At 39.8% G+C, this 20,720-nt stretch overlaps 1 protein-coding gene and 1 long non-coding RNA gene across 4 annotated transcripts in view; one reads left to right on the top strand and one right to left on the bottom strand.

The window, feature by feature from the left end:
• The window catches only part of SLMAP (sarcolemma associated protein), a 74,119-nt gene extending 58,453 nt beyond the window's left edge, over window positions 1-15,666 (bottom strand). For 2 of the 3 annotated variants that reach the window (XM_058812945.1, XM_058812943.1), the window contains exons 1-2: window positions 15,619-15,658; window positions 14,157-15,514 (exon numbers count right to left, since the gene is read on the bottom strand). In XM_058812945.1, coding sequence (XP_058668928.1) covers window positions 14,157-14,354 — 198 coding nt within the window. In that variant the 5' untranslated portion in view covers window positions 14,355-15,514; window positions 15,619-15,658. Of the gene's footprint in view, window positions 1-14,156; window positions 15,515-15,618 lie in introns of all 3 variants that reach the window. The other variant, XM_058812942.1, reaches the window with a different exon arrangement.
• A 177-nt stretch (window positions 15,667-15,843) lies between these two features.
• On the top strand, window positions 15,844-20,421 carry LOC131563120 (uncharacterized). Its single transcript, XR_009275278.1, has 4 exons — window positions 15,844-15,902; window positions 16,462-16,517; window positions 17,739-17,837; window positions 18,506-20,421. It is a non-coding gene; the product is annotated as an uncharacterized LOC131563120 (long non-coding RNA).
• Window positions 20,422-20,720: the final 299 nt, after the last annotated feature.

Below are 20,720 nucleotides of genomic sequence, written 5' to 3'. Positions count from 1 at the left end.
TATTCTATGAATACCTAAATACTTTTAATAAACCAATTTTCAAATATAAATTCTTAAAATTTCAGAAGGTCCTTCTAGATTTTATCAGTCACCCATATATACAATAACCAATGTGCAAATTATTAATGCATTTTTCACTTATTACTTTAAGAGAAAATTAATTATCATTTACAGAAAGTAAGTCAATTGATAGCAATATTCCACAATAAATTACAACAGAAGTATTCTTGCAGTGGACTTTTTGATAGAATGCAAAACATTTATTTCTTTGCCAGTTAGACAAGAATAACTATAAAACTTCATGTAGGATCAGAAGCACATAATGACAAATATTTCCATGCTGCTATTTCAACTTAAACCAAAACCACCTAGTGAACTCTACTAGGGAATGCTCTCATTAACAACTCACAATTAAAAACAGGTGGAGTTCTCAACAGTAAGTGTCTCAAATATGGCAGAGAGCACACTCCTCACTAAGAACAATTTTATATAGGGAGCTGAAACTATTTTTCCTAAAATCTTTCATGGAAGATGACCCATCTTCCAACTACATGACTAGTTCAGTAAAAAAAATAAAAATATCTGAATATCTGTCTGCTCTGGAAATACTTTACTTCACTACAAATACAGCTCCTTACAACTGCCATTCCTGCACTGCTCATAACAATGGCTCTTTTCAACATGCTAAGAATATTTTAATAGAATCTGAGAGAAGTAAGCATATTTTAAAAATTAAATACTGAAAAAGCATAACACAGAAAATCACCAATAAAAAGCTTTGTTACCTTAAATGATAACTGTAATGTTTGTGATCATTTTTCCATAGCACAGAACTCTGCTCTTTGGGCACTGTGCCTAATGGTATAAGTACATTTAAAAAGGAGAAGTAGCAATACATGTTTCCTGTTGGTTTTTCACTTTTTTTTTTTTTTTAAAACAACAACTTGCAATCTAGAGTGTGCAATTGTGACTTCAATCGCTCTTCAGTTTCAATATTCCCTTCAGCATCGCTCCATTCACTTGTAACACCGATCCCCTTGTTTCTATCCATCCTTGTAGAATTTCCCATGCAAACTCCCTGCTATCCGTAGCGCTCAGGGCTCTTCTCACCCAGCTGTCTCTCCCCAGCACAGCCTCAGTGCTGGTACAAAGTTCACCTCACCAGTTCTCCAAACTGACCACACAGATGTGCTTCCTGCCCTCACAGCACCTGAAGGCCACCCCCCATGGCTACCAGCTCAAACCACAGAAAGTGACCTGAGAACTGGTTGCTTGTATTAGAAAGAATGAGAAACAGAACAAGAAAAGTTTCTTCCAGCCTTTCCTCTTTCCCCTCTGTCTAGCCCCTAAACTGACTCATGCCTGGCTGCTTCATCACCAGACATGCTCAAAGCCACGAGGACACGAGATGAAGGACAAGGCTCACAAAGCTGGAATTTTACCACTGTGGTTTACACTTTGCAGAAAGAGATAGGAAGAGGAAGGCAGCAGCTGGGATTACTTATAGACTCCAGTGGGGAAGCATTGTAAAAAACAGGTAGCTCTTGAAAATCTGCAATTCTTTTCATCCCAAAGACTGAAGGAAGACAGCACTGAAGTCTAAATTTAGTTGTTTTAGGAGTAGCCCAAGTGTGAAAATCAACATGTTCAGGATAGGATGAATGATGGATCAGTAATGCAGAAGAGCTCACCTGGCATCTGACAACTGGTTTAGAGATATTCTGTATACCCATAACCTTTTCTGCCATGGATTTGTTCTTATTTCTTCAGTTTTGGCAAATACTTTCCGAAGAACAGTATTGTTTTTTCACCTTCTCAACCAGAAAAAATAAAGGAAAATTTAATTCCAACCTGAAGTATCATATTTTCTAATGGTAATATATATACATTAAAAATGAAAGGAAGTTACTACTCAGCATTTGACAAAAACACAACACAGAAAGGAACTCCCTGCTACAGAGGCTTTAGGCTTCAAGAGGATCAGCTGTTTGAAACAAGGAACACCCTACTCTGATGCTGGGGTTCACTGTGCTTTTTTGCTGCCTATTGCATTTCACTATTCCTGTTCAATTAGATTACTGCCCTAATGGTGGCAAGAGCATCATGTTCTAAGTGAGTGTTACCACCAACATTTTCAGAAACACGTAGGTTCAGCAACCTTAGATTTTCTAAAATTCATTTTCACTGCACAGTGTAAGCTGACAAGATTTCATTCTGCGCTATTTGCTTTACTCGTTCTGTCAAAGGTACTAGAGGAACACAAATGGATAGTGAAAAAAGTACCTTTTGAATTGGAACAAGATCCTGTAAAAGAGCAGAACTGAAACTGAAAAGCAAGAGTTCCCTCTGCATTGCAGCTCTGAGTTTTGCAGCAAGTAACAAAGACTCTATATTCCACCACAGTTTTCAAAATAGAATTTCTCATTAGTATTGTGGGAAGATGGAAGTCATGCAGGCTTCCTGCTATGGGGCATCTTTAACAGTTCTACCCAAGCAGAAAAAACCTGTTAACACCTTTGTAAAGAACAGTCATCCATGTCTATTCTTCAGAATCTAAAGCTCTAATATTTGAAAAAAAAACTAAACAACTTAAGTTATTTAAATGATAATGTTCTCAAAACTTCTAAGTCTGGCTTCATACACTGCTAGCATGTTAAACAAGTATGTAAATTATCATAATTCAGACATTTAAATGATAATACCCTTACTCTGCCTCAAGTGAAGACAGGTATCTAAGTGTTTTACACAGTAAACAAGCCACATTTAACTGAATTCACCACTTGTGATTATATAAAATAAATATACAAGACATTCCTGTCATCATAATCCTTCTTCAAGCAAGGTCACTGAGCTCTTTCCAAAGGCTTGTTTATCAAAGCAGATAAACTTTCTCCTCCCTCTTTTAAGATGCCAGCAAACAATGCTCATACTTCAAAGGCTGCATTAGAAAGGCTGGTACAGCTCATACTATTTCAAATGCTCAGAAATACAATGCATGAGGGAAATAAGGAGTTCACCCCCACCCAAGTCTACACAGCATATGGACAAGTCAAAAGAACCCTGCTAAGATGGGCCTCAGACCTGCCCATGGACACAACCGATAAAAGTGCACTTCTGATTGAGCAAATGTAGTGCACCTAACACCTCTGTGATTTTGTAGTCATTTATTGCTGGTGTGCTTTTCTTCCACTGAAATGGGACACTTCACCAAGAATTACTAAAAGCACTGACAGAAATTCTTCTGCTTTGCAATATATTAATAATAACTACTACTAATACTACTATGCTAGTAGTTAATGAGCAAAATGAAGTTAAAAAACACCAAGAAAGGAACAATGATGGGGAAAAAAAACTCCAAACAAATGGAGGATGCCCCATCCCTGGAACGGTTCAAGGCCAGGCTGGCTGGCACTCTGAGCAGCCTGGTCTAGTGGGAGGTGTCCCTGCCCATGGCAAGGGTGTTGGCATTAGATGATCTTTAAGGTCCCTCCCAACCCAAACCATTCTGTGACTCTGATCAGCAGCAGGCTGGTCCTGTCCATTCACTGTATCATCTCCAGCTTTATGGAAAGGAAACCCCAGAGCAGGAGTTATATGGGTCAAAAAGAACAAAAAAGACTGAATTGACCCATTTTTCACATTTGATTCAGTATACTCAGTAAAGTCCTTTTTCATGTCCTAGCAATTATACTGTCACTGCTAATATTAAAAAAAAAAAAAGTTTGCCCCTTCCTATGTTCCAAAATATTTCTTTTTCTTGTGACTTTTTTACCACATTTCTTGTAAATTCAAGCAGAACTTTGCAAAAGTCATAACTTGTTTTCAGATAGAAGAGACTATACCTAGAAAGCTGATTTGCCTCTTTTCTTCCTTTCTATGTCACCACTATCCCACCATTAAATAAAAATATTAAACATAATTTTATGTATTAAATATAACCAGTTTTGAAATAAAAATGCATGTTGACTGTGTCTGTAAACACAATTAAACTTCAAGGTTAAAACATTTTCTGTCCATACATGATCACAAATTCACATTTTAAAATCCTGCCACTACAACTGTCCCATGAAAAAGAATACTTGGGACACCCCAGCATGAGTGTAGCAGTTGAAAAACATTACCTCTTCCAAATGTCTACAAGTATAACCAAGCACTCATTATTTCTTAAATCCTTCTACTGTCTGAAAAGTTTTGGTCTGAACAAGACAATAGTCTCCACTGAGCTTTGCTCACCTGTATAATAACTGTCTGAAGCAATATTGAAAGCAGAATGGTATAAAAACCATTCTAGATTTGAGGCATAGCACCAGCAAGCAGATCCAGCCACTGAAATCATGTTGCAAGATTACAGGTACCCTAACATTAGACTCAAAACTACATCTTCATAAAAGGCTTTAAAGGATAGTACAAAGCAATTATTTACAAAACACCAATTAAAAACCAAAATGCATACAGCAAGTATAAACCTTAACACACATCAAAGAGATTACAAGTTACAGATCCCAAAATAAAGAGTAATAGTCATGAAGATCCTTTGGTATTAGTTTATAAAACTCAGATCATCATCTAAAATTTATCCAGCAACATTTATCCTGGGAAGGCTCAACATTCAGCTGCAAGGGAAAGGAAGGAAGGAAAATGAGCACACTTACATTTGATAACCAGAGGAGACCAAAAAAACCCCTCTTACCTGCACATCTGCATACAAAATTATTCAACTGCAGGCACATTGACACTGACCTGTGAAGCAGGCAAAATCCCAGCAGAGGGTGACCTAAGGAGCCCCCAGGAATGCAGTCTGGATGTCCCAGAGTGGCTCAGAGAAAGGACAGCAGTGTTCTGCTAACCTAACCCTTCCCAAGCCCACTTCTGGAACATGGGGTCAGGGAAGGTCAATCTGCAGCTAAAATGTAGATCTGCATTCAATTGATCAGGAAGCAATATGCTGCCACAGGATGGATGTACAATCTGTGCTGGTCTCAGGCAGGGAGGCAGCATGTGCACAGAGATTCAGGATCAAAACATGCACTTTGAAAGGAAGGTTGTCCTTGTGTGTGATGCAATGCATTTGTTCAAGTACAAAAACTCCAGAAACATTTTCTTCTCTGTTTATGTGCAAGTTAGAAGTTATCTAAACACAGCACACATACTTTTAACTTTCTAATTAAGAGTCATTCATAAATGAAACCAAAGATCAAAATGACGCCATGGGTAAAGAGCATTTAAATAGACTTAGAACATCCACATGCCTTTCTGTGTTATAGGTAACATATTATTAATATAAATAGCAGCCTATCACTTATTCCCTTAATTACATAGGAAGGGCTCTGTTCATAGACCAAATCACTGGCCTTCACTGGCACTGACAATATTTATATTTACCTGCCAAAGCTCTGCTTAAGTAGCACAGCCAGCAGCTTTACCTAACATCAAATAGCTACGGAGACTGCAAAAACAAATATACCCTTTCCATGACAATTTGTATTCCTGGCTCTCTCTTACAACTGCTGGAATATGCAGTCTACAAAAGGTCCTTTAAGAGGAAGACAAAAAAAAAAATTTCCCCTTTGAGTTGTTAAAAAGGAAGTAGTGGTTGACAGCTATAAGTGAAAGTGTTGTATTATTTCCACCCTTATGGAATTAGGAACATCCTTATGTCATTCATTTAGTGCTTCTTTTCCTCCAGAAATGCATTTAAAATTTACCTGACACATTTTGGTACTAATTTTAAGTTACACTACATAAGAAGTACTCCAGGTAAGCATAATACTGAATTTTAACTATGCATACATACACTGGAAGTTACAAACATAACTTAAGATAACAGCAACACAGGCTAATATATCAGCTAATATGCCTGCCACTGACCTCAGAAGCTTATTTCCTAGTAGGGATTAATTCTGTACACAAAATTCTCTACAAAGTCCACAAGCAACCTCAACTCATTAGACCTGCTGTGGAGCAGCAGACTGGACAGGACAATCTCCTGAGGTACACACCAACCTCAGTTATCCTCTGCCAGTTCATCCATGTCATAGGATTTGCTGCTTTGTTCACAGTATTGTAACCTCACTCAACGTAGATAGCACCCCATTTAATGACCTAAAGTTCTGGAATCCACGGAAACAAAAGCAACTTCATCAAACTTATTCTTTGTCCCTTAAAAGTATGTGTTAATATTGACATAACCTTAAAAATTCCTCTGGCATCCAGCAAGAGGAATCCCTGCAATGATAAGAACACAACAAGGAGTTACCTACAGAGATCACAGACCTGCAAAAATAACCTGGCTGCAGAATGGATTCTTCGACAATCAGATATAAAAAACAAAGCTTATTTTTTAAATAACAGACTTCAAAACATGTAGAATTATAAATAATTCATTATCCTGAAAGCTTTCAGATTCTTCAAGACCCTGGAAACAGTAGGCCAAAGTGCAAAACCCAGCAATGGCAGAATAAAATCACAAGTAATACCACAGAAACTGATTTGCAATTCTATTGCCCTTAAGTTCTGGCTTAACTATGACAGCTAACAACGAAAGAAGGAGAGAATGACAGTTAATTGTGCCACGAGTTACTGGGAAAGGTCACCAGGATATGAAAAGGCAAAAAGGTAGGCAGGCTAAAAGCTCAGCTTTGCAGAAGCAAGAGATCTGGCCTCTAACCTATATAATTAAGCATTACACTTCAATAAAACCAATTAAAAACATCAAACGCAAAAACCAGAAAGCAAGGCATAATCATCAAACTCTGCTGGGGTGGAGTTAAACAAACAAATCCCTTACAGAACATTTGATACTATGGCAATGACTAAGTTTTAAACAAATCAAGGTTTAAACTTCAGCTCACTCCACTTCCAAAAAAGGGCCAGCTCTGGAAAAGTTCCATTTGAGACCAAAAACTTCCGCATCAGATAAGACTAATGACATATGCAGATAGCAGCAGCCAGTACCAAATGTCTTCAAAAGAACTTGCTGTACAAATATCTATCTGGCCCATTAAAGAGCTTTTCATTCTGGATTTGAAAGATAACATTTCTATTCCTTCCTTTAAAAAGAGTATTACTCAATACATGGTTACATGCAGCCATAACTTTTCCATCTTAAGCTCTTGCATTTACTTTATTTTTATGGAAGAAATACTACAAGTGTAATTATGAGAATATGCAGCACTAAGAAGTTAATTCTTAGGTTTCTATTCAATACTATCTCAACACAAGAGCAAAAGATCCCCCTTCTGTTCTTATATATGTTTTATACATATATGAGACATTGTATGCTGTCTGTATTGAAGACTTTCTGTAATAAACATTTTCAACACATTTGAATTATCATATGAAAACTAAAACTAAAGATATTCCTAGTGGGGAAAAACTTATTTTAACATAGCACAATGCTGTCATTATTGTTTTTGTATTTATTTACAAGTTCTCAGATTTTACACTATTAGGACATTTGCAATTAAGCCCATCTAACTGTCAATTCTTTCCAATGGTTGCTTAATGTTTTATAACCCAAAAGTTCTATGAATAGCATATATTTCCCTTCACGACACAGTTCAGCTATCAATACTGTAATGTTCCTTGGCTCTGCAAAGTTCTTATAAATTCCTCATGCCCTAAACTACCCTTGACTAATCCCTGAACTTTTAATGTTTATTTATTACAAAAGTAAAGAAAGGGGAAAAAAGGTCAAACTCCTGCTAGCATTTTCTGTGTTTTTCCACTCAACTACAGTGCTACTACAGGATTTTGGACATTCTATTATAAGCCTGCTGGAAGTTCATAATTTATTTATACTTTCTCAAGACTGAAATAAACTCTAAGGCATTGCTCAATCACACACAAGTCTGCTACAACGCAACAGGAAAATTGTATCCAATTAATTGTCTGGCTCCAGCACAATGATTTTCCTTTTCAAGGAGGAAACTGTTCTGGGTCTCTGGCAGAGAGATGTCTTCTTGCTAGATGGGTATAGCCCAACCCATCTCTCTGCCTGATGTTCCCACTCCTAGAGCAGACTGAAAAAACACTTGTCTATATTCAACAAAAATGGGACAATGCTGAGCCTTTTTCCAAAAATTCTGTCACAAGCAGAAATGTTTCTGGAAAGACAGACAAGTTGGGAAAATTAATGCATGGTGACAGCAAGATTTAACAAAATTCAGAGCTCTTGGATAATCCAAACTCTCTGCAAATGAACATTAACAGGAAGCAAGTACTGATGCGATTCAAAAGAAAATCTAGAGACAACCAATAGCCATATAATTTAGTAGCAATAGAGTGTAAAATTGGTGGCTGCAGGAATGGAGACAGAATTCTTGCTTCCTTTTCACTGTCCTGGTTCCAAAAATACTTATCATTTTCACTTTATGCTATCTATTAAAAGAAATTACAAAATCCAAAACGCAACAAAACAGCTGATTATGTATCAACACATTTTGCAGAATTCTAGCTAGATCAGACTCGAATCAACACAACCAAAGTAGCACAGTGACACAGACACTCCTCACCCACATGGCCCTGCACAGCATACATAAATTCAACTCCTTTCATTAGATAAATAAGCTAATGAGGCTGTCACATTAAGAAAAATGAAAATATAAAGCCACATCAAAGTATTTCTCCAGTGCCATGTAAATACGCCTGCAAAGGATCACTGGATTGCCCAACTAACATATAAAAAAGTAAAAATCAAGAACAACTTTTATAAGAACAAAAAGTAAAAACCAAGAACAACAATATTATAAAAATGTAGGGAAGCAAGGTTTTGCATTTATAAGCCTGGGACAAGGAGCAAACCCAAACCATCCCATAAGAGATCTAAGGAAAACATATTTACTGGCCTTCATTCCAGCTAAGTAACCTGATTCATTTGAGGTTTGTAAAAATTCATCGCAAATACAAAAGGGATTTTTGTTTGTTTTTAAAGCCTAATCAATGTGTTGGTGTTCCTGGCTCAGGATAGATGCAGCATGACTGCAATGGATCAGCTCCAAGAATTACAGTATTAACTCTGCAGCAGTGGCTCTAGATGGTATCTCTGCAGGGAAATCCTTGTCAGCACTGCCGTACCTCTACTATAAATGGCTGCCTGCACTCCTACACCAGCTCCTAAAACCATGGGGCTGAACTTGGTCAAAAGCAAGAGCTCCCTACCCCATACTATTGTCATGATCATATCAGTATAAAATTGGATGGTTCATTCAGGGTGAAAAGCACTTACATAAAAATATTACCAGGTGTATGTGAGGGCCGCCTGCCATCACCCTCTTAGCAGAAGCACCTAAGCACTGGAGTTTCACCTTAGTGCATTACAGCAAATCCCAGCTCAATCCCCCAGGGCTCTTGGAACAAATATTCAATGTTTTGAAGACACTCTCTCCACTGCAGACTGTAAGCATACAGCAACAACAGGAGTACTGAAAAATAAAACATCTGTTCATCTCTCGGACAACAATCCTAACAGAAAGTCAAAAAGATATAGAGGAAATTAGAGGAAAAAATAAATAACAGACACAATATCTATCAAAATAAGTGCTATTGATAGATGGGAAACTAAACACACTTTACATAGATCAGCACTAAACAGGCAAGAGTATCACACAGCATTCTCTACTGGAAGCAGCAGGAAACAAAAACTTCCCACCAAAACTCTGCAATTCCAAATACCATTTTTCATATCCCACTTTGTTTTTTAAGACAAATTTACTAAAAAATACTTCTGAACAAACAGAACATCCAAAGGAAATGTTCTGTGCTTTCCTGAATTATGCCAAGTTCTCAATATCCACAAAACATTTTATGTAATGTTAAGTGAGTAACATATTTCCTCTTTACTAATTTTGTTTGCTTTCTTTCATATAAATTTACTTTAGTCCCTAGTACAGTACAGCAAAAGAAGATTATCTAATCTCAGCTCCTGCAAGTCAATGTATTTCTTGCATTATGGTCCAAAATAAATTGCAGAATGCTAGACAGGGTCTAATAAGCTGCAAGGGGTTCTTCCTTTCCCAGGGCAGCCCCGTGTTTGTGCTGAGGCTCACTCAGCACAGCCAGGTCTGTGTTGGGCAGATCAACCCAGCCCCACCACAGCAACACTGCCAGGCTTGGTGTCACCCCAAATGCACCAGGGGAAACTGCACTGTGTCCTTCAGATCTCCTTCAACTGGCTGTGCCTCTGGGCTGGCTGGTTTGAGTTGTTGGGGTTTGCTATGATTGGTTGAGTTTGGGTTTTCTTCTTGTTTTTTTTTTTTTTTTTGGGGGGGGGGGGGAAATCTATTTTGTGGTTGTTTTTTTTTTTTTAAAGTATTTTGCAGTATTTTTATCTCACATATTTAAGTCTAGAAGCCATAATGCACAGCTCTAACAAATTTCATTTACTATTATGGGGGCTATGGATTTCAATATACTCCTCAGCATTTCCATCACCAAGATACGAACGTCCTCAATTCAATTGACATCCACTCTGAATTAAATTAAAACAATAGCATTAGCTACCATTAACACATCAACTTGTGCCTACACTTTTTTTCCAGTTATTAAAAATGACCAGTTCTTTGGGGGGCTTTTTATCTAAGAAAATACTTTATTTTTCACAGTTTCTCAGAGCCTTTGGTAAACTGTGGCAATGAATTCCCTATAAGAGATGCTCATAATAGCAACTCACAACAACATCAGGGACTGAATAATTCCAGATTTTGAAAGCCTGGATATCTGTTTGGAAGCTTCAGGTTTCTACCAAAAGCTTCTACATCTGTCAGAAGCATTTCAGCCTGGAAGTCACATACAAATTCTCAAAGGTCTTCCACTTGCTTATTTTTAGAAATGAAAACAAAACCAAAAAAACCAAGTTTAAGATTATTTCAGTTACACTATTTTAAAGGGTTTCTTCTCACATGCAATGATTTGAGCTGAACACATTTAGATTTTCTGAAGTATAGCCCACTTTTTCTTTTGCTTTGATTCACACTTTTTGGAACACTCCATGCTTAGCACAGCATCTACTTCCTACGTATCTAGTGAGTCACTTTTTCAGGCACCTCTAAAAAAACCCAGATTCATTAACTTGCAATTACTAAAAAAAAATAAAACCAAAATGAATTCCAATTATAATATTCTAATGTTATCACTTCAAGAAAAAATCCACTAGTTAACTAGGAGTCATTATGCTGTATCTACAAACACAGGAAAGAAGAGGCATTGCACCAGTTATCTTCAAAAATATTACTATGTACAGAAAAAGTCTAAGTACAGATAATCCCACCACCACCTCCTTCCACCTTTATCATACACATATTTAGGCTCACATACTATGTTTAAAATATTTTAAAAAGCACATGCAGATTTAAGTACCTTCTTTTAACTGCTACGTATTGGTGATCTTGAAAACTCGTTCTATTTTCAACCTTAATAATGCTGTTGTTACATACACATTATCTCCCTGGGCAAATAACTTTTTCCATGCATAATTAAAGTGCCTTAATACAAAATAAACATCCACAACTTTCAACTGTAAGTAACATGTTATCTTCAGCTTGGTCTACTTATGCAACATACTTCAGCTTATACCTTCCTCTGCCTTAGGAAAAAAATTCTGTACTACTTTCCTTGACACAGCTTACTAATGCTCCCTCTCTTCAGGTTCTACCCCTATTTACAGATAATACTGACAAAATTATTTATGGACTATGTAGTAAACAGGATCACTCACATGATTCACTAAACAAAACTCCAAGCCCTCATGGAATAAAAAAAAAAAAAAAAAAAAGAGTAATGAAGTATAACTAAAAGGCAGCTCAAGAGGCAACAGAGGCTGGACTGAATGACTGGTAGTGCCTGAAACTGGTATTGCCAAAGTCCACAACTTATGAAACTGTAGTCCCAGATCATTAACAACCTATTTTGAAATATCTGAGAGTTTTTCTCATTACTAAATTGACATTTGAAGGTCTTTTACCTTTCGAAAAATCCAGAATTGATGAATGTCCTATATATAAGGTTCTAAGAAATGTTTACAAATACTCTGACAAAGAGAATTTGTGGGGGTTTAAATATAGGTCATTGATAGGATAATGACAATTTCCTAAATGAGATGTGCTTATTAGCAGTTATGTAAACAATGATAATAGATGTTGCTGCACATAAATGTTCTGGCCTGTTTTTCTTTGCATTTTGAAAACACCACAGAATTTTTTTAAGTAGTTCTTATGATTCAAGATCAAGCCTGTATTTATCAGTATTCTACCTGCCTTTTCACAACAGCATTTGATACCTATTATCTCTAATGGTGCATTTCCCCCATCCCACCATCTCACAATTTACCATTCCGATACTCAACCAGATCAAAAACCAGTCCATACATCCAACAAACAAGCACAAAATCTGAAATTCTCCTCACTGCTATACCTCTGCTTTAAACCTTTCACAACACCACACAGAACATGCAGTAGGAGTGGATCCCAGGGCATGATCACAAACCCATTCTTTAGTTGTTTACTATGGCTACAGATTCCCACCTTGGCAATTTTCACCAGACCTCTGTCAAATCTTCAAATGATGTTATCTCAAGAACTCTCAAATACAATCCTTTTAATTACTACTACTAAGTTGCTATTTTTAAACAGATAAATGAGTAAGCATACAAATTTTTTACCTATATTAGAGAAGACAAAGCTAACTGAAATTTAGAAACAAACAAAAATCCTCATAGGTGATCATTTTTGAAGCTTGTCTATCAGTTAGACTTGCTTAACACTCAGTGCTTTCTCAAATTAACCATCTCAAAATTGATAGATCATATTTATAACCATAACAGAGCACATGGGGGTCTTGCAGTCTTAGCAAGTCATAAGAAATGTTGATAAAAAGCTATAGGCATAATGCTTTCTAATTTAAAAACAGCACAATGAATTGGAACATTTTACTTTGTTGAATCAAACAAGAAAGGTTAAAGACTACACTGAAAGTATTTCAAGCACTTAAGTTTTCTAGAATCCAAGAACGCACATCACATACACAATAGAGCCAAAGCAAGATGCTTAATGAAACGTTTAATACAGATAGCAGTTTGCACAATTACCTGCAGCTAACTTGAAAGCCATAATCCAGCCTTAAGAAATTAAATGCTTGTCTTGTCCCATCATGTCCAAGTATTGCATAATACAGGATAGTTAACAATGGAAGGTTTAAGAACTTTGACTGCGTTGTGCTGCTCCTCATGCTGTGTCATACTACTGAAAATATCTGCATGAGTTACAGACCATCTTATTCTTAAAATCCAGAGCTACACTGACTGCATTTCATAGAAGGACTTGGTGTAAAGCTAAAAACCAGCAGAGTTAGAACACGTTAAGTTCTAAAGCATAACATCAATATAGTTCGAAAAAGAATAGAGTGCTCAGCAACTGCAGTCTGCCCTTTGTTAATTTTTCGCTGGATATTTAAAATTAACTTGACAGTCATTAAGTAAAACAACTTTACTTGTCCCAGTTCAATCCCTAGTGGACAAAAGATGCACTACAGGACCCCTCAATTTTGCTTAACAAGACTGCCAGACTTGAGAGAGGAACAGTTAAGAACACAGGATGTATTTTAAAACCATTTTCACTAACAATAAGACTATATCATGAATGCCATCCATTACACTCCTGTTGCCAGTAATAAACCTCCTATCAGAACCAAACAAAATACTCCACAAAATTTCAAAAGGACAAGTAGGAAGAGTGCCAAACAAGAACAGTATCTTTTTAAAATCCATTTTTCAACGCTCCTCACAATCAGTTTTCACACACCAATAAAACGGTAATTTCTCTGCATTTGAAAAAAATACTATGACACCACTATAATGATACAATGTGCCTTCACATTCACACCTCGTCTCACCTCTAAATCACCTATTTCCAGTCATAAATATGACACATGCAGGCCTTTCAACTAACCCTTTTCAACTGTTAGTTTCATACACTTTTCATAATATTCAAGGTTTCTGCTTAGCAAGAAATTACCAACTTACCTGGAAAGTTATCGCTTTAAAACAAATCTTACTCCTGCCCTACACAACCACATTTTTGACAGCAAAACCAGAATGATCCACAACCTACAGGGACTTGCTGAAACAAATGTGCAGTCTCAGTGTTTTCACATGGACATCTTACCTTGCCTGTCTTGTGATCAAACCAGACCAGAGCATGGTTCCTGGAGAGCACCTTGCAGTCAAAGGTGGCATTGTTCTGGGCTGGCCGGCAGCGAGCCACCGAGCGGCCGATCTTGACAGGCTCGTCCAGGTAGACATGACGCTCCTGAAACGGGTGGGAGTTCGGGCGGCAAGTGAAGATGGCCAAGGCTGAAGGCATCGAGGACAGATTGTGGTTGCCACACCAACCAGAGATGAAGAGAGCCTCTTCTGATGCAGACTGTCCTCCGCAATTTTAAATACACCTCCACAGCAACTTTATATTAAAGCAGGACAAATATTATCATATGAGAGGCCTAACAACTCATTGTTTCAGTGTGTAAACTAATTCTGGCAATAATCCAGTGAAAAAGTCCCATTATGTCTTTTAATAATATCAGCAGTGGCCCAAAAAAGTCTAAAACGTACAACTTTCAATCCATCCTCGTCTGGAAGAATAGGAAAAAGCATCTGATTCCTTCAGAGAGAAGCAAAGGCCCCGTGAAAGAAGGATACAATGTCTTAAATCCAAGTAGATGAGTCATACAAGTACTTTTGTTTGTAACCTCAACTGCCTTCTTCCCCCCTCCTTCCGTAAACAACACTGACCAAAAGTCTGACCAATGCAACATGGAAGCAAGGAAAGGTTTAGGGAAGGGGGATGAAGGAGAAAGATTAGCGTCCTCTCACACACGGCACAGATCAGGAACTGGAAGGCGAATACAAAGCCCTCGTTTCACAACAGGGACCTAATGGTTCACCCAGCAATCCGCATTTCATCATCTTCGTGTGATAAACCCCAGCAGAATAGGTGGTCCTCGATACAGGATGGAGTGCGAGAGCTACACTGTTTTTCTCCCTTACACCAGATAAAGCTGAACTGCTCTACAGCCTCTGGGAGCCGCTCAGATAAGGAACTTGATAAGGCATGGAGAGGCTCCCAACTCGCCTTCTCCCGGGGACAAACCAGCGCGTGGGAAGGGTTCTGGGGGCCGGCCTGCGAGGTGCCCTGACAGGTCGCTCCCCGGCGGCGGTTCCGGCCGGTGGTGGGGTCGTTGTGCGTCCCTCGGCGGCGGCTCCGCAGGGCCGGGCAGCGGGGGCTGCCCCGGGAAGTGCTCGTCCGGAGCCCCCGGCGCGGGGCGCGGCGGCGGCGGCTCCGCTCAGCCCCTCCGCAGGTGACTGCGCATGAGGCGGGCCCGCTGCGCACCTCCGCGCTCTCCGCCCGCGCAGTGCGGCTCCGCTGCCCCGGCGGCGGGAGAGGCCTGGCTGCCGGGCCCGGGCGCTCCCCCTCGGTCGCTCTGCCGCTCAGGAGGCCACCGGCCGCGGGAAGTTTCCTCCAACCTGCGGGGCCCAAAACAAACCGGGTCAGGCGCCTCCCTCGGCGCGTCCCCCCGCGTCTCCTCGGCCCCGCGGGCGGTACGGGACGCGCCCCGCTCCCCCCTTACCTTGCGCGCAGCCGCCGCCATAGCGCCTGGAGCCCTTCCCGGTGTGGCCGCGGCGGCGGGGCCGGGGCGGGGCGGGGCCGGGGGCGGGCAGCGTGCGCACCGGCTGCCCTCGCGCATGCGCCTTCCGCCCGGTGAGGCTGCGGCACGGGCGGGTCACGCCCCGCTCCGGGCGCGCGGGAGGGGGCGGCGGGCTGGGCTGGGAGGGGACAGGGGTGAGGGGACAGGGTCGGTGTTCACCCGGAGGAGCACGGCTGGGACGTGCTAGCACGGGGCAGGTCGCTGAGGTGAGTGAGCCCCGGCCCCGCGCCGTCGCTTTGCCCTCGCTGTTCTCAGCTCTGGGAGGGAGGGGGCGAGCGGGGCCCGTCAGCCCTTATACATAATGGGGAGGGAATGGCCCGAAGTTGTGTTAGGGCAGGGTTATGTTGGGTTTTAGGAGAAGGCTTTTCACGCACAGCGTGGTCGAGCACTGGAATAGGCTCCCCAGAGAAGTGGTCTTGGCCCCAAGACTGCCAGTTCACAAACCTTTGGACAGCGTTCTCAGGCACACGGTGGGGTTCTTGGGGCACCCTGTGCAGGGCCAGGAGTTGGACTCGATGATCTGATTCCAACTCAGAATATTTTGTGACTCTGTGAAAGGGTGGAGCTCAGAGGAGGAGCTGGGGTGACACGTTCTCAGCAGAGCTTGCATGTGAAACTGCAGGAGTCTCCTGAACACGCTGCTGCTTTCCCTGTGCGTGTCTGGTCGTTTCATGATCCAAGTTTACAACCTGGGGAGCCGCGGTGTGGTGTGATGTGTCCTGGGGCCGGAGCAATGCTGGCCGTGTTTGCCATGTCTTGTTGCAGGTTGGCAGCTGGAGCAGGGGGACTCGTGGAGCAGTGGCTGCAGGGACAGGACTGAGGTGGGGACACTGCTATGTCTTCCTTCAGTACGCCATGGAACATCACCCAATGTCATATTTATGCCTGTTTGCTAGAAACCAAGGAAAGGTCACTTGCCAAGGTCATCTGGTGCCAAACGAGTCTCTCCAGTCCAAATACATTTTTAATACCGTCATTCCCTGTAAAGCAAACAAGTAGGAATTGTTGATGTAAGATAGATGTTGGGGTCATGCCAGCACTATAATTACCCAGTGACAGGGTGTTAGGATTAGGGATATGGGAGATGGCAGAAAGAGCTGGCAGCCGTGGAGGACAGGAGTGCAGCTGGGCCAGGCGCTTCAGCAGTGGATGAGGGGAAAAGCAGAGATCGAGGTAAGGCAGTGCAGTGTATGACACAAAGCATGATTGGCATGTTCTTAGTTGTAGCACAGTAAAATCTCAGGGCTGTCTTCATTTTTTTTTCCCTTTCTTTTTGACCGCACTGTGATTTGGGGAACGGAGGTTGATTCGTAACAGACTAGTTTTTTTCCAACAATCCAGTGAGAAAACGACAGCAAAACTAGGCTGTAGCATCTGTGTTGGAAACTGAGAAATGAAATCCAAGATTAAAGTCTGATTTTGTGAAGACAAAACCAAACAACTGATAGGTGGAATGTTTAGAAGTGTTTATCCGTAGTTTTAATTCTCCTGACAGGGAAAAAAAATCTGGCACGTCACTTCATGGCTTTCATCAGCTTATGAGATTGTACTACTGTGATAAATATAATCATAATTTGCTCTTACTAATTATTTTAATGAGTGGAAATTCTGTGTGGCTGTTGCTTACAGCACACAAAGTGCCATAACTAATCAAAGGGAGAAGGAAAGGTATAAAAAGAAGATGGAGAAAGTGAGAACAAATTTAAGTCCATTAGGAGTTACATTTGAGGGAATGAGTTGCAAAAGTAGAAATAATTGAGAGCACTTTGGAATTGCAAAGTGTAAAAAGTGCGGACAAAGGGTACTACAGGTGTTGGAATGAAAATAATGTTTCTGAGAACACTTTTAATATTTTTGTGTGCATGTTTAATGGAGAAAGGAGACTGGAAGTAAAATTAGAGATGAAAAAGATCCATTACCATCTATAGGGCCTAAGAGAATCAGGTAAAATAATAAACTGAGCAGTGGATATATTTCTGTGATGTTCTAAGTATTAATAATAACATAATAATATAATATAACTGTGTCATTTAAACTGTAAGCCACTGGCATATTATGTTTTCCTGAACCCTTCTTCATCCCCTGGAGAAATCCCACTGGGCCAGTCTCACGCAATGCTATGAGAAAAGTAGCTGGCAATGGTAAGTGCCTTTCTGGTTCTCTCTGGCACTGCCAGATGGCTCATGCAACATCTGAGCTGTACCCACTGCTCATCCAGGACATTCATCTGACCCTTCCTTCTCTGCATGAGTGCCAGCTCTCAGTGGAGCTGCGTGGGTGTAGTTATCCCTCAGGCTTTTCAGCTCCTATTTCAAATTGCCTGATGAGTTCAGAAGTTATCAGGGGCAGAGTCAAAGGCTAAGATGAAACTACAGAAGGCAGTTGCATTCTGAAATGAGGATGGGTATTTTATGAGGTGTCTGCTGCTTACCAGAATGTGTCCATCCCAGAACTGTGGAGAGCAGCAGGTGGGTGAGGAGTTGGTGTGAAGTGCTTGGCTGCTGTGCTCGGAGGAGGAGGAGAAAGGGGAGGAGGAGGAGGAGGGAAGTGTCAGCTCCTGCTTCGTTTCTGCGAACGCTGTCACACAGCGAAGCAGGCGAGCACCTCGCAGCCATGTTAGGTAAGGGCAGCCGGAGCCAACTGTGTCCCTCCTTTTTCTGGGCAGGAAGTCCATGAAAATGTTATGCTAGCCATCATAGCTGAGGGCAGAAAGAGCGCGTTCCAAAGCCATCTTGGATAAGGGAAAGGGAGCTCTTTAGGGGACTTGCACTGTCACAATTATCCCCTAAAGAGCTTGTGTCTCTTTCAGGAGGATGAAATGCAGCTGAGATAGTTCATGTGCATACCTGAAAACCGTCAAGATTTTGTCTTCCAAAACATTCTGAACCAAGCTGTCAAAAGTAAGGAAATGTTTCAGAGAAGTTTTCTCCAGTGTTAAAAAAATTGGTTCTAATTATCACCCCAGATTTAGTGAAGGGGTTACTCATTTTTATTTTAGTGCTATTATTGTTCTTTAGTTTCAGACTTATTTTCTTTTAACTCTCTGACTGTTTATGTAAAGAACAATTGCATTATCTTTTGGCATTAATTTTGAAAGAATAAGCAAGTTTAATCCTCTTTTGTCAGGTAGGTTCTCCATTTGTTCAATTTTCTTTCAGATCCTTCCCTGCTCCTATTTCTGGTTTGCATTAAAAAAGGATACTTGTATCCAGTACACAAATGAGTGTCTTACCAACATAACATCTACATTAACGTAATATATGTAGTGAGCATATACTGAATGTACTATTCAATTTAGATTATGTAATAAAAATGAGTGTTTTATACAATGGTTTAAAATCTATTATTTTTATGTGCTATATATCCTATTTATATATTTGTGTATGAATATATATAATAAATATATATAATTAATATATGTTTATCCTGTTTATATATACAATGTACATTTCACAGTATGTTGATAATATATGTATTTGGTTGATAATACATGTATTTGGTATATATACATAAGTACAATGTAACATGCATACCATTAATACATGTTATGCTAATATATAGCTAATTTTACATGCAGTGTTTTTTCATTTCAAATTAAATCAGGCAAGTTGAAATATCTGGCATTTTCACTGCTTTATCATTTTAGCAGACCATAGTCATCATGTGACCAGCTCTTATTTTCTTTTCTATTAATATATCAATTTAACAGTCAATATTAATATTGACTTTTTGAAATGTTTGATGTTTTCTGTGGCTGTTTGAAAAATGGAAAAGATGCCTTAAAAATAATTATGACTTTTTTGTGTGTGTGTGTTTATTTGTTTTAACTGAATGTATTTATTAGACCAAATATAATTTTCAAATACAAATAAAATACTGCTTTAAACTGAGATCTCGAGGCAGGGGATGGAGTGGAAGATGAGATGAGCAGATGATGTTTATGCAGCTCTTTGGTGTTTCTCAGTGGATGTGAGCAGTCTGCACAGTCACTCCCTGCTGAAGCTGATGGAGCCTGGCCAGCCAGCAGCCAACACAGCATTTGCTGCTACCTGATAGAAACCATCCTGCTGAGAGATCGCAGCTGTAGGAGCAAGATAGAGCTTGGGAGAAAGCAAGGCAGGCTCAACCACTGAGCAGCTGAGGATCTTTAGAACCCAGCTGTCCCACATAGGCCTTTTCTCATTTTTATTCCAGCAACTGACATCAAGAGCAAGCTTTTTCTAGCAGTGTCTCTTGTCCAAACCCTTCCAGATATTAACAGATGGCTGTATTTCTGCAAAACAAGTCAGAGTTCCTGGAGATTTATAAGGGCATATTTCATATGCAGAGCCCTAGTGTTTTATGAGGCTTTATTGCAAGTTGTAGCAAAATGCTCTCAGTTAGTTGGTCCCCAACACTGAAGTCTGTTTTTTGTCCTGCATTGATGCTTCTTGAAGAGGAAACTCAGATGTTTCTAAATGTTACAGTGCATGCAGAAATATTTTTCTTTCTCAACTGAAGGAGATAATCACATTTTATCAAAACTAAAATGTATTTAAAATTGCTAAGTAAAAATCTTTCTGAATAACTGTTTATTTGGAATATCTCCAGTAGGTAAGAATTCTTTCTTCTGTACCTTTTTTATCAGGGATCGCTTGTCTATTCTCTTAACTTTCTCCTGCAAAAGATTATTTGTTAAGCATCCAGTGGAATGAATTTACTGTTTAATAAAATGTATCACTCTTACTAAGTACTTTATTTTTATTATTTCACATAGATATACCTACACTTTTTTATTCACATGGAAATTTAAGAAGGGGCCAGCAAAAACTAGAAGGACATGCGTGATCATAATAGCTAAAAATTTTGGTTTGCCCATGCCAGCAAGAATATAAAGAAGGGAAGGCTTATAAGAGGCAGCGACATGAAATCTTTTCTTAAACCAAGTGATAAAAGCTTTTGGCCAGGCCATTTAAGTTCCTAAATGGAAACAGCAAATTAAATTCCACTGAGACTCATTGCACTGAGTTGAACTTGATTAAGCT

Source organism: Ammospiza caudacuta, chromosome 12, assembly GCF_027887145.1.
Source record: "Ammospiza caudacuta isolate bAmmCau1 chromosome 12, bAmmCau1.pri, whole genome shotgun sequence".
Taxonomy (NCBI): Eukaryota; Metazoa; Chordata; class Aves; order Passeriformes; family Passerellidae; genus Ammospiza; species Ammospiza caudacuta.
The sequence above is the reverse complement of the archived record's forward strand: the minus strand, read 5'-3'. Positions and strand labels throughout refer to the sequence as shown.